The sequence below is a fragment of the Gnatocerus cornutus genome, chromosome 10 (genome assembly GCF_029298725.1).
Source record: "Gnatocerus cornutus isolate USDA-ARS CGAHR chromosome 10, icGnaCorn1.1, whole genome shotgun sequence".
NCBI lineage: Eukaryota > Metazoa > Arthropoda > Insecta > Coleoptera > Tenebrionidae > Gnatocerus > Gnatocerus cornutus.
The window spans coordinates 687,326-703,226 of record NC_142242.1 but is presented as its reverse complement, the minus strand read 5'-3'; the positions used below and the strand labels follow the sequence as shown (position 1 = coordinate 703,226).

Here is a 15,901-nt window from a genome sequence, read left to right as displayed (position 1 = left end):
TGACGGACGAAAATTTAAAATAATTTGAAACTAGTTTCTTGCGTGTAAACCTTCAAATTTATTTTCATGAAGTGGAAATGGCTACAGAAAATACAAAATTACATCTGCCACAACAAAAAAGTATCATGCGCTAATTAAAACTTTTAAATTAACATATTAACAATGTGATCTGCTTGAATAAATTTTACACCAGTATCACATTTTACAGGCTATTGTTGAAATAGCTATCGTATCAGTCATTTAAATAGATTAAAATGAAATACAGTTTACAATGTATACAACAATAACTAATGGTTATTAAAACATTTGAAAATATGATAGGGTTAGTTGAAAACTGCAAACCCAAAAAAACGAAGATGTTAAGCCATCTTATTAATTATTGATAAGTGAAGAGTGTTCAACTGATTTGTCCATCGATCCAAAGCGTTGTATCTGGCCATGTTTACCGCGGCTCGCTCCAAGAAAAGAACTTGATTTACTTGATCAATGCGACCTTCAATGGTACTAAAACCGACAATAAATCTCTGCAAATACAACAATGAAAGACATACTTATCTAAAATGCATGAAACTAAAAGATTTTCTACTTCAGAAACATCTATATTTAACTCAGTTGAAATAAAAGGAATTTGGATCCGAGTATATGGTTTAATTAGTTTGATTAAGACCTGGGTTCTAATATTGCGGAGTAAATCTAAAAAGAACGCTATAATAAAAACTCAAATTATTTTATCATTACCTTCTATGTGCTCTCTAATGAATGGATCATCCATAATGTTTTGCCTGTTTTGTTTTAGAATTGACTCAAATTCATTGATATCATTGGTTTGGTAGGCGTTCACTAAATTAGTCATTGCTAGAATTTCAGGATCATTTTTATAAGGTTTAGCTTCTTGTGAATCAAAGGGGTTAATTCCAGACTTCATCAACATGTTGGCGAGTACTAAATACTTCAAACACGTCGTTCTTCTCGGACTTCCGGATTCATCGTAATTTTTGAAAGCTTCAAAAAAATCCGTGTGGGCTTTCTCAAACTCGTCTTCTCTCAAATGCATTTTACCGCCACATTCTAGGGAGAAAAATTAAAGACTAGGTAGGAATAAAAATTAAAATTACCTCTAATAACCCCCATGATTAAAGGATGTGGTATTGCTGATTTTATATGTAAGGATTGTTCATACAAAGTTTTAAGTTTCTTGTTATTTTTCTGTGCAGTGTACATCTGGATTTCTAAGGCATATATTTCAAGTAACTGTGTCCCTTTCTTCAGATCATCTTCCCCATCATCAGTTTGACACGACTGGTGCAATTGTTTAAGAATCTTCGCCAATTTGTTGAAATCACCACGGTCATAATATAGCTTGCCTAACTTTGTATTTGTTTTAAACCATAGTCTGTCATTTTTTGCATCTTTGAGAGCTTCTAGAGTAGTTTCATAAAAGTTTTGTAACAGTTCCATCTACAAGAAAAACGGTGATATTGTATAGAAAGTTGCCAGTCACTCACATTTTTAGAAGTGGATATATAGTCTAAAATTGAATTGATTGATTTTTCACTGTGATTCCGCGTTACTGCACTTTTGATATAAGTCAACAGTTGTTTATAACGGCTCATCATTTCCTCAAAATTCCCCTAAAAATACAGAAATCAATCATGAAGTTATAATAGGTCAGTTTGTACCAATTTAAAATTGATTTTTATCATTTGTTTCAAAGCTTTGAACCCCCATTCTCCCTTTTCTCCACTTTCCAGATCTAAAACTTTTTGAAATGAAGCCAAAGCAGCTTTGGGCTCCTCTTCTTTCAGAGATTTGCTGTTATAGTACTGGTTTTCTAAATCAACGTCAGGCTCTGAATTACTATCCTCAGAATATTCCTACAACAAACATGACAAGTAACAACAATGAAAATTACTAAAAAACTATAAAATAAAATGACAGGCTCCAAACAACGTTTAAAAATAGTATTTTTTGTTGGATCGTCCCAGAAAGTGAGGTTATGTAAGCTTACCAAGCCGTAATCCTCTTCATCTTCACACATAAAGTCGTCTTCGGCGTCAGACATGCTTTAAAATGTTCGATAAACGTTTAAAAGATGTAAAATTTGAGAAAAGCCACAATTTGCCTGAATTTTCGGCTGCCGATTGACAGCTTCAATTTTTAAAACGTTTGACAGATGACGAGGACGAATACACAGTGGCGGCGGGGTCGAAAATTCGACCAGTGGCGTATCAACAGGCAAAGTTAAAGGGTATTTTGTGCAACTACCAACAAAGCATTTCTTCAGTTGTTAATTGTTTTTATGTGTATTATATTTTCCTTTTGACCTCCCTTCAGTGTGGAGGTACGGATTCCACGCATTTTTTTAGGAAATTACATCCCAAAACCTTGACTAAATGCCTGCCTGTGCATTTTTGATTGGATTTTTAGGACACATTTGTTGAGGTCCGAAATCTGTTTTTTGTTGCTGTTTTTTATAACGTTGAAAGTGGTTTTTTTTTGCAGAATTGTCTCAAGAGGTTATGTAAGCTTACCCAGCGGTAATCCTCTTCAATTTCATATATTAAGTAATCTCTCTCTTCAACCATGGTTTCAAATGTTGACTAAACGTTTAGTTTAGTTCTTCAGTACAAGAAAACACAATTTTTCTGAATTTTAGGCTGACGCTTAACAGACTCAATTTTTATAACCGACATATGAAGCGGAAGCGGATGCAAGGGAAAATGTCATTCAGTGGCGCGTAAAAATGTAGCGTCAAAGGGTACTGTGTAACTATCAATAAAATATTTTTTCTGATAATTGTTTTTGATTTTGTGTATTATATTTTAGGTAAAATAACTAACAAATAAACCATGCGTATGTATTTATTTTTTTAGAAAATTAAATCGCAAATAGCACGGGGCTAAATCCATCCTTGTCCTTATGCAGGATTTTAAAGGACTACTAGTCCAAAATTTGTTTTTTTTGCCGTTTTTTGATAACTGTTCCAATTTAGATATTTCAAGACATTTTCAAATTTGAGCCAAAAAATACGAGCATTGGTACAGCTTCGATTAAAAAAAAGTGCATATTTTTATAAACATTTTTATTAAATGAGTTGATATATAACTAAACTAAATTATCACTTCCTCCATTTATTAGATCCAGGGTGTTAAATCCAGAGCTGGAATATCATCGCATGAAACAACCGGATTGCTAAAAAAATCAATCAAACATTTTGTTTACAATTTTTTTGCTTTTTACTTGTCGCCAGGAGGGGCCCAAGCGTTGACAGTAACGTTTACTATATGGTCTCCAGTAACACAAACCAAACGAGACAAAGTAATTTTTTTAATAGCTTCCAATTGCGCTGAAATTAGAGTTTAAGCATATGAACAGAATTTTTAAAATACGTACCTGGAGTAAAACTACCAGGCTGATCTTCAATTTCGTACCAAAACCGGTCGCCGTATTTCCATCGATAGAATTGTTCTCCTATCAAACATTCCAAAACAGGACTCAATCTATGTCCTTCTTGTTTAATCTCGAAGTTTGCGGCTACGAACAAATCTATGTCTTCCACGGAAGAGTAAATTTGACGAACGAGTTCAATTTTCTAGAAATTTGTCTTAGTTAGCGGTTTTGTTTGATTGAGAAATTACCTCAGCGGGCCACAGATTAGCGAGATCATCAAAATCGTTGATTTCTATACCTTTACAAGCATAGATAATTGTTGGGTATCCAGGAACGCCGTGGTCTCTTGCTCTTTGTATATCAATAGCGTTCAGATCAATTCCGTACGGATTGGCAAAACGGAATAATTTCTCTTCAATCTAAAAAAACGACTTAATACGCCACAACTCACAAAAGAATCTAACCTGGGAAGTGTAGAACTCGTCAATAGTTTGCATGGGTTGTGTTATAACACCCAAAATGAGCCCATCAAAGTTATCGTCTTCTTCTATAATTCCCGGAGAGTTAACATAGTCCGTCAGGTTGATTTGACCTGTCATCACTAAATGATAGTTGTACAACCTAAAACAAACTGTAATATTTTATAGTTTGGGATAAAACAACGTACGCTAGAGCTCCTTGAAGACCAGAATGGAAAATTCTGAATGAAGGATTACTGAAGCTCACAATAACACCATTTGGAAGCTCTGGATCATACTGATATTTTGCTCTACTTGGTTTTAGTGTAGTTTTAATCGCCATTTCCTCTGTTAAAATATACGGCAAGAACTCATTGTAAGTGATGTGTTGATAAGCAGCAACGATGATTTTTCTAGTTTCTTGATAAATGGTTTCGTCATCCCACTCAGGATGAAAGAGTTCAAGTCCATCAGCAATAATATTGTGGCCTCTCACTAACATAGTATGCAAAATAGTTAAGTGCGTGTTCTGGTTCACACGTGATTCCCCTAAAACCGTCCTTATAAATCCAATAATTGACTTTTGAGGATTTACCTGCGACGTAGCACACATCTGAATTGTAACAAGAACCAGAGGATGGTAGGAAACATCTACCATCTTCCAAAACTCGTACATCTAAACGTCCACCTTCTCCAGAGCGCAAAGTTTTTGCAAACTCTGCATCAGAACCATAAATTTGAGAGCCATCAAGAATATGCGTAATTCCGTTTATTGGAACTTTGGCTTCTTTTGAACTACACTCGCCACAAACTGTAGTTGCTGTTCGAGTAAGAGCTTGACAAGTCTTGTTATATTGTGCAAAGAACGGATCGTCTTCTGGGATCATAATTGGGAGACAAACAATTCGATCATCGGAAGCGCAACAGTCATCAACTCCTTCTACAATTTAAGTTAGTATAATACCACGACTAGTTTAATAGCTCTTACCTTTGTTAACGTTTGATGCAAAGTCATGGGCTATAAACTGTGCCCATTGGGCTACAATCAAAGACACGGTGTCGGGAACATCGTGATCGGAAAAGATAGTCGTGACTATTTTTCGAGCGTTGGGTAATTCCGCTCCATCTACTGACACCGGTGGTAGTTCTATTCCATCGCTGTAGCGAGGCTCGAATAATCTGACTAGAGCTGATTTTGCCATTCCCCAAGTTGGGTGATCCAGATTGTTGCAAGAACCATCAAAAGTTCGATATTTTGCTGCGGGGTCACATTCTGGAGCCTCCAAAAAACAGGTGTCGTACGATTTGAGATTGCTAAATTTATTATTAGAGCACGATTTTAATAACGGAAACGTACCTGCGTCCTTTGGTTTTGTCGACAGTGTAAAGAGGACTAATTGGTGGTTTGAACGCGAAATTTTCGGCACAGAGACCGAGGAAAAACAGAATTAAAACGGACTTCATGGTTGCAATCAGTAGCAAACTTTAGAGGTGTCTCTTTTTATAGGTTTGTAAAGAGGGGCATTATCTTTTGTTGAGCAATAAAAACAAATATTAGGAAGGATTTATCGGTTATTTTTGGAAAAAAAATGCGGAGGTAGGGGTACTAGTTCTATCTGATTTTTTTGGCACCACTGATGATAATCTTCCTTACTAATTCAACATCAAACAACATAAGTGTTACTTATCCACTTTGGCAGTACGTAAAGATTCAAAAAAAGAAGATAAGGGAATCTCATGTGTTTAAAACTGACGGATATTTGGCAATCAATCACTCGTAATTACCTGATTAAAGATCAATATTTGTTTTTATTGTCTATTGGAGATTATAATTTCTCCATTGAGTTTCCAATTCTAATTCGAGGTATCCGACTGTGAGAATTTGATAAAGTTTCATATATTATACCAAAACTATATGTAATACATGACTATATTTAAACAATAGTGTGCATTAGAGTAGAATTAGGTATTAAGTGATCCATCGAATCTGCACTTTATAGTTGCTTATTGCGTTACTGTTTACAACATTAGGTATGAAATTACATGAATATTCGAAGCAGCAATCGAAGCTTGAACAGGGGTTGGCTTTCTCATGCATGCCAAATTTGTTTATACGAGTATTAATAACTAATCTCTGGTAATTGGAAGCTCAATATTTTGATAATTTTCACACCTGCGGTTGAGTAATCGTCGCGTGTATTTTTATCTTGACTTCCACTGTTAACTGTGGAGAATTTCAATATTCTATTTGTTTTGTGCTTTTAAAAATGATCAGGTTTGCACCGAAATTAAACAAATAGCATCAAGTGAGTTTGGATGTTTCCGCGACAAAAATTAAGATAAAATCAATAAATAAATGTCAAGGGTATCAAGTGGATTAATTGGTGCTTTAAAAATGAAATTTTGGACAAATAAAAGCACACAGAAAATTTCATTGTTGAAAAAATCAAACCCGAGTCATGTGAATAGTTGAAAGTTTTTAAGATGTTTTAATGAGGTTTTTGCTTGTGTGATTGCGCTTTTGTTGCAAAATCCCCAACGATGAATTAAGCGATCGTGCGATAAAACAAGGATTTCGGTAGGATTTTTGGCATATATTCGCAATGCTTGCATTGTTTCGATGATCGACTTTCTCTTGAATTGTATTGCCTACTTTATTGCTGCCTTTGTATTTGATACGTTTATAAGCTATCCTGTTATATGCGGTTCGCATCGATAGCGTCAGTTTTTATTTCACCTTTATTTTGATTTTATATGCCGCAGTAACAGGTATCGACTAAAGACTCGAGTAAATGGCAAAATCATTACCTATGATAAAAAGTATTCGTTTCCTTTTTTTTCCTGGAAAATTTCTATAGCAGCTCGCATTTTCAGAGCATAGATACAAAGCTCCAAAAGCTCGAAAGGCTGTAAGCACCGCGTGTTTCTGACATGTGATGGAGACACCTGTAAGTTGTGGATATGTGTTGATATAAAGGATCCGATGCATCCCTGGAATAAATAAAATTTTCTCGCTATTTTCTACATTACCGAGTCCGGTATGTATTTTACATCTCTGATAAACACAATAATGCTATTTGGTACAAATTCTAAGACTCATATTTTAAAATTAATGCAAAGGATTCCGTGTCTTTCCTTATTCCTCCAGGACGATGTAACATAAATAATTCAAATGGAAATATTTAAAATTTGAAATATCACGAAGTCGGGTTTGAATATTCCCGTATTTTTTCGACATTCTATTGGCTAGTGCCTACATTTTTTTTTACCTATGACATTTCGTTCCGATCAAAGCGTATACTTCGTCTTAATTAAAATGAATGCTTTCCAACGAAAAACGTTCGTTTTACTAAATTATATCAACCTAACGTACGATAAAAAATGAACTGAACTGCTACCTGGAAGATATGTCTTAAATGAAAACTGATGCTCTGCGAGTCCGCACAGCATCTGTTTATATTTATGTTTATATTTTTTAGGGTTCTTTCGAACGTTTTTTAGATTTCTCAGCATGTAAGGAAGTCTCAACATTTTCATGCCAAACTTCTGATATCGAAATCTCGCTTATTTTTTGAAGTAAACTTGCGTTAATTACAACATTTTACGCAGAATTTTCCGCAGATTCCAAATCTGGGATTGAAATTTAGATCCGACAACAAATAACTATGTTATGGTCGATCAAAGTTTCGGATAGTTGATTTTTATTTTTCCTAATTTTTCCTAATTTTTAAAGTTAAATATCTCTGAAACTATTAGAGATATTGCGATGCGATTTGCAAAATCGTTTTTTTGGCTCATTTTACGTTAGAAAAAGTTCTCAAAAGCCCAAAATTCGATAGTCGATTTTTCGCGAAAAAAAATTCCGACTCAATCGATGAAAATTTTTCATTTTTTTTATTTTTGGCCATAACTTGTAAATTATTTGTCCGATCGATCTCAAATTTGGCCAGTAGATAGATTTCGAGCTCCTCTTTCGACTGATGTATAATTCAAGGTTATTAAACGTCGTTTTTATTTTGAAAACATTGATTGAAAATCACCATAAAATGATGTTTTCAAAACAGTTTTTGGCCGATACCTCGTTTATTTATTAAGAAAACTCAACAAATTTGGGTCTCATTTTACGCAGAAATTCACGCTGAATTGAAAAACATGATAATTTTTTAATTTTTTTCAACAAATAACCGAGTTATGGCCGTTTGAAATTTCGGGTTGTCGCCAGAGGGCCAAATTTTTGACGGTTCAAAACAATTTGTGCTCGATATCTCGGAAACTATTTCAGATATTGAGATGCGGTTTGCGCCATCGTTTTTCTCACAATTTTTTACTTAAGAAACAGTTCTTTGATTTTTCTACAGTCGAAATTTGCAAATTTTCGCGAAAATTCATGACTAAAACTATGGCCAAACATTTAAAATCGATATCTCGCTTATTTTTTAGAGTAAACTTAAGTTATTATACATCAGTATACGCAGAATTTTCCGCAGATTCCAAATCTGGGATTTAAATTCAGATCCGACAACAAATAACTGAGTTACGGCCGATCAAAGTTTTGGAAAGTTGATTTTTATTTTTTCTCATATTTCCCAATTTTCAAAGTTAAATATCTCGGAAACTATTAGAGATATTGAGATGCGGTTTGCGCCATCGTTTTTCTCAGCTCATTTTACGTTAGAAAAAGTTCTCAAAAGCCCAAAATTCGATAGTCGATTTTTCGCGAAAAAAAATTCCGACTCAATCGATGAAAATTTTTCATTTTTTTTATTTTTGGCCATAGCTTGTAAATTATTTGTCCGATCGATCTCAAATTTGGCCAGTAGATAGATTTCGAGCTCCTCTTTCGACTGATGTATAATTCAAGGTTATTAAACGTCGTTTTTATTTTGAAAACATTGATTGAAAATAGCCCTAAAATGACGTTTTCAAAACAGTTTTTGGCCATGCCTGGTTTTTTTATTAAGCAAGCTCAACAAATTTGGGTCTCATTTTACGCAGAATTTCACGCTGAATCCAAAAACATGAGAATTTTTGAATTTTCGTCAACAAATAACCGAGTTATGGCGGTTTGAAATTTTGGGTTGTCGCCAGAGGGCCAAATTTTTGAAGGTTCAGAACAATTTGTGCTCGATAGCTCGGAAACTATTTTAGATATTGAGATGCGGTTTGCGCCATGGTTTTTCTCACAATTTTTTACCTAAGAAACAGTTCTTTGATTTTTCTACAGTCGAAATTTGCAAATTTTCGCGAAAATTCATGACTAAAACTATGGCCAAACATTTAATATCGATATCTCGCTTATTTTTTAAAGTAAACTTAAGTTATTATACATCAGTATACGCAGAATTTTCCGCAGATTCCAAATCTGGGATTTAAATTCAGATCCGACAACAAATAACTGAGTTACGGCCGATCAAAGTTTTGGAAAGTTGATTTTAATTTTTTCTCATATTTCCCAATTTTCAAAGTTAAATATCTCGGAAACTATTAGAGATATTGAGATGCGATTTGCGCCATCGTTTTTCTCGGCTCATTTTACGTTAGAAAATGTTCTCAAAAGCCCAAAATTCGAAAGTCAATTTTTCGCGAAAAAAAAATCTGACTCAAACGATGAAAATTTTTCATTTTTTTTATTTTTGGCCATAGCTTGTAAACTATTTGTCCGATCGATCTCAAATTTGGCCACTAGATAGATTTTGAGCTCCTCTTTCGACTGATGTACAATTCAATGCTATTAATCGTCGTTTTCATTTTGAAAACATTGATTGAAAATCACCCTAAAATGATGTTTTCAAAACAGTTTTTGGCCGATACCTCGTTTATTTCTTAAGAAAACTCAACAAATTTGGGTCTCATTTTACGCAGAAATTCACGCTGAATTCAAAAACATGATAATTTTATAATTATTTTCAACAAATAACCGAGTTATGGCCGTTTGAAATTTCGGGTTGTCGCCAGAGGGCCAAATTTTTGACAGTTTAAAACAATTCGTGCTCGATATCTCGGAAACTATTTTAGATATTGAGATGCGGTTTGCGCCATCGTTTTTCTCGCGACTTTTTACATAAGAAATAGTTCTTTGATTTTCCAAAAGTCGAAAGTTGCAGTTTTTTGCGAAAATTCAGGATTAAAACTATGGCAAAGTTTTGATATCGATATCTCGCTTATTTTCGGGGCTTTAAATTTACATACAGCCTAAGTTGTGGTCAATTCTGGTTTCGGATCGAGGACTTTCTTGCACTCATGCATGTACATTAACGCTCGTGCATAATTTAGCAGTTTTCGCCCTCGTCTTTATCGTTTCTAAATCTTTTTTAATAAGATTTCTCCGATTTTTTGAAATATCTTGACATTTTAGTTAGATGAGTTTTCTACAAAAGATTTAAGCAGTTGTAAATATTCAATGAAAGTCAATGTTTTGTGTAAAGAAATCGGGCAATGCCCCTGGAAACGCAGAAATTCGCGTGACTTATTGATGTCAGTGGGTAAAGATAAGCTCTTTTTAAAAATTAGCCGGCTTCGGCGTTTCACGAGCAATTATCTCGCTACGCCCCTGGGTACGATCTCGCACAGTCCACAATATAATGCAATATGTTTGAAATTGCTCTCCTCCGCATGTTTTCCTCTTGGTGACGTTTTATTCCTTTACGGTGGTTGCTTACTCTTTTATTAAGCTCTGTATCTGTCTACTGCTAGGATGAATGGTCCAGCGTTAATAACATAAACAACGAACTGTGCGTACTGGTTACTAGCGACACGCTCGCAAAACGCAAAGCGAGCTTTATCGTGTCATTCCACTTGCTTTATTTCTTGTGCATTTGTTGATTTCCTTTTCCCCCACGTTGTATACAGCTTCCGCTCCTTCTAATAACGGCTTAAATACTAACACAATTTCGTTGTCATCCTACAATGAAAAATATATCATGTGTAGGTTGTTATCAAATTCAAGCAAAAAAAGCTTATCTTAACAGCACATGTAAGAAAAAAACTATGAAAGTTTCCAAGTACGCTTAATCCGACGATAATTACTAAAACTTAGACTTTTCACTTTCACACAGTAACTTTGCACTTAATACAAGTTTGTACAGGATAAAATAACAAGAGATTAAAGATCGCTCTGTATAGTGATATTACAACGTGTCAGTCTTAAAGTTGGTCATATGTGAATTCCTCGGACAACAGTGCGTGGTTTGAGAACCGTTCAAGTCAACCAGGGGTGGACTGGCCCCGAGGAATATTCGAAAATTTCCCAAAGGATACGCCGATACCACTATTGAAAAACGTTTCTGAAGTGTGCACTGAATTATTAAATTCAATTTAAATTTCGACTGGTTTATATTATTAGCCATAATTCCTCCGACAGACGTTTGTATTTTCATTACAAAAGTCGTATAATTTAAATCCTTTAAAAAACAGTTTTGTGAGTCATGAGACTGTTGTCAACCTAAAAACACTCATGTCATCAAAATAAACAAAGTGAAGCAAATATCCGGTCGCCTTTAAAGGATTATATCAAATGTATTTGAACCTCGATAACCGATGTTATCTCAATGTGAAGTGCTTGACCTATTTGCTATTAACTACTTTAGTTAATAACAATCATGTGAAATCAATGGTCATATAGCCAAAATTGTACTTGAAACAATAACGTTTCCCAATACATGGCATATAAATCAGGGTATAGCCTTGCGGATTGTATGAGTCCCGACAAAAACGAGCTCGTTGTTCGTCTCTTATCAGGAACCACAGGTGGACGTGACAAAAACAACTTTCACGAGATTTTCCTAACTTTATGACAAATTTTCCTAACTTTGATCATTTAGGTGCAAACGGAAAAATATTCCACTTATTAGTACCGATATTTAATAACATTTCTTTTATAGTTAGTTTTTTCCTCGTCTTCCTTCACTGCCAAACTTTTTTAATTAAGTGTTTATTTAAACGAGTTATAACAATTGATTGCGTTAAAATTCAGTTTTCTAACTCCCAACTCAACACATGGTAAAGTTCGAACAAACACGATTTTCTTTCAATTTCAACTTTACCATGCGTTGCTGCTAATAATAGCGAAGATCCGCCGACATTTACATTTTTGCAGACACATATTTTAATATTTACGTTTGCTCCATTAAATTTAATTTTTCGTTTCGAATTATGTCTTTGCTATTACGAAGGGGACAATAGAAAGACGCGGTTTTCCTGTAAAAACAATTTTCTTTTTTATTAACGTCTGGTCCAGTAAATTTGTAATAATAAAAACTTCTGTGAGCCGTTAAAAAAGTCAGGGGCGGATCCAAGTTGGGGCCCTGGGCGCAAGAGTCGAGAGTTTTTCGGAAAAATTCATGAATAAAACTATGCCAAACTTCTGATATCGATATCTCGCTTATTTTTTCGAGTAATTTTAAGTTATTCTACATCAGTGTACGCAGAATTTTCCGCAGATTTCAAATTTGGGATTTAAATTCAGATCCGACAACAAATAACTGAGTTATGGCCGATCAAAGTTTCGGAAAGTTGATTTTCATTTTTTCTCATTTTTCGTAATTTTTAAAGTTAAATATCTCGAAAACTATTTGAGATATTGAAATGCGGTTTGCGCCATTCTTTTTCTCGGCTCATTTTACGTTAGAAAATGTTCTCAAAAGGCCAAAATTCGATAGTCGATTTTTCGCGAAAAAAAATTCAGACTCAAACGATAAAAATTTTTCAATTTTTTTATTTTTGGCCTAAGTTTGTAAACTATTTGTCCGATCGATCTCAAATTTGGCCACTAGATAGATTTTGAGCTCCTCTTTCGACTGATGTATAATTCAATGCTATTAATCGTCGTTTTCATTTTGAAAACATTGATTGAAAATCACCCTAAAATGATGTTTCCAAAACAGTTTTTGGCCAATACCTCGTTTATTTATTAAGCAAACTCAACAAATTTGGGTCTCATTTTACGCAGAATTTTACGCTGAATTCAAAAACATGATAACTTTTTAATTTTTGTCAACAAATAACCAAGTTATGGCCGTTTAAAATTTTGGGTTGTCGCCAGAGGGCCAAATTTTTGAAGGTTCAGAACAATTCGTGCTCGGTATCTCGGAAACTATTTCAGATATTGAGATGCGGTTTGCGCCATCGTTTTTCTCGCAATTTTTTACATAGGAAATAGTTTTTTGATTTTTCTACAGTCGAAATTTGCAAATTTTCGCAAAAATTCATGACTAAAACTATGTTAGAGTTGTGAGGTCGATATTTCGTTTATTTTTGGAGTAAAGTAGAACTTATTTTACACAGAATTTTGCGCAGATTTTAATTAACTGAGTAAGGGTCAGTTGTTTGCAATTTTTGAAGCTCAATGTTTCCGGAACTATGACAGAGAGAAAGATGCGGTTTTCACCATCGTTTTTTTCTTCAAATTAGTTCAGATTATTTAAATTTTTTTTACCTTATATTATATTCTACTGGGGTTTGCAAAATTCTTTTAAAATTTTTCTTGTATTTGTGTTTCTAGATGTATGTAAATTTGTAGTTTATAGCTTGTAAGTGTTATCGGATAAGGTGTTAAAGGTAATAATCAGATTGAACAGCTTCCTGTCGTTATGTTTGATAAATGTTTTACGTATTTTCTTGTGGTGACATTAACGAGAGTTGTTAACGATTAAATGCAGCAATGTGTGAGGGTTAGTCGATGTGCGAATTGTTGAGTAATTATGTTATTGTGGTATAAAGTAGATGTAATTGCGTGGCTACTTTTTATATAAATTTGTTCAAGTCTGACAGTTATGGGGATGTGAATGGCCATTTGAAGTGGTAGAGGGGTTGTGGTTCCCTGTCGTGCAGCAGACTCAAGTTAATAAGAATAGGTTAACGACAACGGTAGTTTCATGGAAAATGAACTCGAACGCATTTCGTGTAGCAGTTTATTTCATGCTTAGAGTTTACAATAAAGTTGAGTGATGATGAGAAATGCGAACATTTTTCTCCGTTGTCAAGTAGCGCAAAGCCGTTCAGGCGTTCACGGTAGTGTATAAAGCCGCAATATATTTCCTATTTCCAAGATGTTTTTCTATGTCCTTCAAGGATTCTCCAACATATCATAAATCAGGATTAACCTTGTAACCATCATGGAAACATGCATCTCACTTTCATGCCCATGGGCGTTCTGGGTGTGAATACACTAGATATGGTTTTATATTTTCTTCAAATCTTGCAACGCAGTCGTGTATGTATAGGATAAATCTGTCAGTGTCAAAACTCTACGTGATTCCCTTGCCTTATTCCCCGTCTTCATAATTCTGACCAATGGTCTCTCAATTACAGCGTGGACCACATGCTTAATCACGTCTCAAACTCATTTTTCAACGAAACTATCCCTCAAATAACTACTTAATGAAAAATCCGACCGCTAACCGAAAAAAATTTCCAACATCGGATTTAAAAAATATTTATTTAATCGAAGAAGAAACCATGTGACATCCATGATGATTGATTCCTCTAGGACTTTCAACGCGCTTCTATTCTTCTCAACGAGAAAATCACCCAGTAATTGCTCAGGGTTTAAGACACTGTATAAAAGGCTCAAACGTGTCTTGATTTTATTGGCACCATGTTGCGATCGCACATATTACTTCATTGAACATTTCTTGTTGGTTTCAATTAACTTCTGGATAGTATCATAGGTTCACGTATAAGCCAAACACTACTGGCTCAGGATTGCGCTTTCACGATGTTACGTGTGCTAATGAAACCTGCCTTGTGTTTGTTTTTATTTTATTGTCATCCTACTAAAGCAATTTTACTGCGCCAAACTTTAAATACACACGGTACACCTAATAACGCTATTTATTTCGATAAATTAACTCCACAATTATCCTGAGAATTTTTAAATCAAATTTCAAACAGACAGAATAACAACTGTGTTTTCGGAATTAATGTGTAGAAACTCGACCTAAAGCATTGATTTACTTCTTTTTCCATTAGAATTTTGTTTTTAGGTAAAGAGTAAGTTTCTCGAGGGCACTTTAAGTTTGTAGGTATTTACAAAGTGGTTGTTAATAACAAGGAATTTTCTAAAGCGTTAAAAAAAACCGATAACAACTCTTATAAATGCAACAGTTTCCAGCATATTTTCTTCGATTTCTCAATAAGTTCCCTAATAGTAGATTATGTAACGTACTATTCTTTTTCTACCATTTTGTATTATGAATTATAAAAAGCAGTTGTGACCAAAAACAAACTTAAAAATCAGAGGAGGTAGTAGTATACTAGTGCAATTCGTTGGATTTGGCGAATGAAGTTTCATCAGCGGTAAAGTTGATACATTGTTACAAATCAACGCTGGAAGTGTTAAAATTAACCAAGTAACCGAGAATCACGTGCGGTGGTTTCAGTTTGGTCAATTGAAGCATTGCCTATTTCATTGCTGCAGAATTTTAATAGATGAGCGGTCAATTACGAGCTATAGCTGAATCAGCATACGTTTCAATTTGAGTTCATGTTCAATTATTAACGGGCAATGTTATTGTAACGAAGTTAATTGTTTTTCCATGAGCGGGGATATGTACGCTGCTTACATTTCCAATAAAATTAAAACGATCTGTCATTTTATTTATAGGCATATTTATTAAATCAACAGTTTGTGTTTTGTTCATAAATGCTGCCATCTGTTGGAAAGTAAATAATTTAGATCGCCTGGCATGTCATCACGCAGAGAGGGCAGCGCACGTTACTGCTCACACATTGCAACATTTCAAATGTAAATTTTTTAGAAGCTTTGTGACATCGTGTCCCAAGCTCTAACAGAATCACAAAATATTTAAATAACAAAAAATTAAATAATGTTTTTGTGTGGTTGTGAGAGTTAGAATTTGAGTTTTGGCTCATATGTGGGATAATCTCGGTTGAGCGGAACTCGGAGAATGTAAATGCTAATTAGTAAAATTGGGGTTATTTGGGATTATTTGATTAATTAAATGGTTAAATGAGTAGTTTTATAAAGCTGACTGTGTAAGTTTTAATGTAATACGGTTTTGGTCCGGTTGAGCATCGTACGTCAGCGCAAAATA

General features: G+C 34.4%; 2 protein-coding genes across 2 annotated transcripts; both read right to left on the bottom strand.

The window, feature by feature from the left end:
* Positions 1-34: 34 nt before the first annotated feature.
* Positions 35-2,190, bottom strand: alien (COP9 signalosome complex subunit 2 alien). Its single transcript, XM_088047219.1, has 7 exons — positions 2,009-2,190; positions 1,680-1,874; positions 1,506-1,631; positions 1,116-1,458; positions 739-1,068; positions 552-693; positions 35-504 (listed from the first exon to the last, which is right to left on the bottom strand). The coding sequence occupies exons 1-7, from the start codon at positions 2,060-2,062 to the stop codon at positions 360-362; spliced, it is 1,335 nt and encodes a 444-aa protein (XP_087903345.1). The 5' UTR covers positions 2,063-2,190; the 3' UTR covers positions 35-359.
* Positions 2,191-3,110: 920 nt separating this feature from the next.
* LOC148166923 (peroxidase-like) lies at positions 3,111-5,486 on the bottom strand. Its single transcript, XM_088047675.1, has 9 exons — positions 5,206-5,486; positions 4,837-5,162; positions 4,444-4,788; positions 4,058-4,397; positions 3,855-4,011; positions 3,639-3,809; positions 3,394-3,592; positions 3,241-3,346; positions 3,111-3,192 (listed from the first exon to the last, which is right to left on the bottom strand). Exons 1-9 carry the CDS (start codon positions 5,310-5,312, stop codon positions 3,135-3,137), a joined length of 1,809 nt encoding a protein of 602 aa, XP_087903801.1. The 5' UTR covers positions 5,313-5,486; the 3' UTR covers positions 3,111-3,134.
* Positions 5,487-15,901: the final 10,415 nt, after the last annotated feature.

Coding starts and splice junctions, on each gene's coding strand:
- alien (XM_088047219.1), bottom strand. CDS start 2,062: ATGTCTGACGCCGAAGACGACTTTATGTGTGAAGATGAAGAGGATTAC. Junction 1,632..1,679: donor TAAAAATCAATTTTAAATTG/GTACAAACTGAC, acceptor CTGTATTTTTAG/GGGAATTTTGAGGAAATGAT. Junction 694..738: donor CATTAGAGAGCACATAGAAG/GTAATGATAAAA, acceptor CGTTCTTTTTAG/ATTTACTCCGCAATATTAGA.
- LOC148166923 (XM_088047675.1), bottom strand. CDS start 5,312: ATGAAGTCCGTTTTAATTCTGTTTTTCCTCGGTCTCTGTGCCGAAAAT. Junction 4,398..4,443: donor AGATGTGTGCTACGTCGCAG/GTAAATCCTCAA, acceptor GGACGGTTTTAG/GGGAATCACGTGTGAACCAG. Junction 4,012..4,057: donor GGTCTTCAAGGAGCTCTAGC/GTACGTTGTTTT, acceptor AGTTTGTTTTAG/GTTGTACAACTATCATTTAG.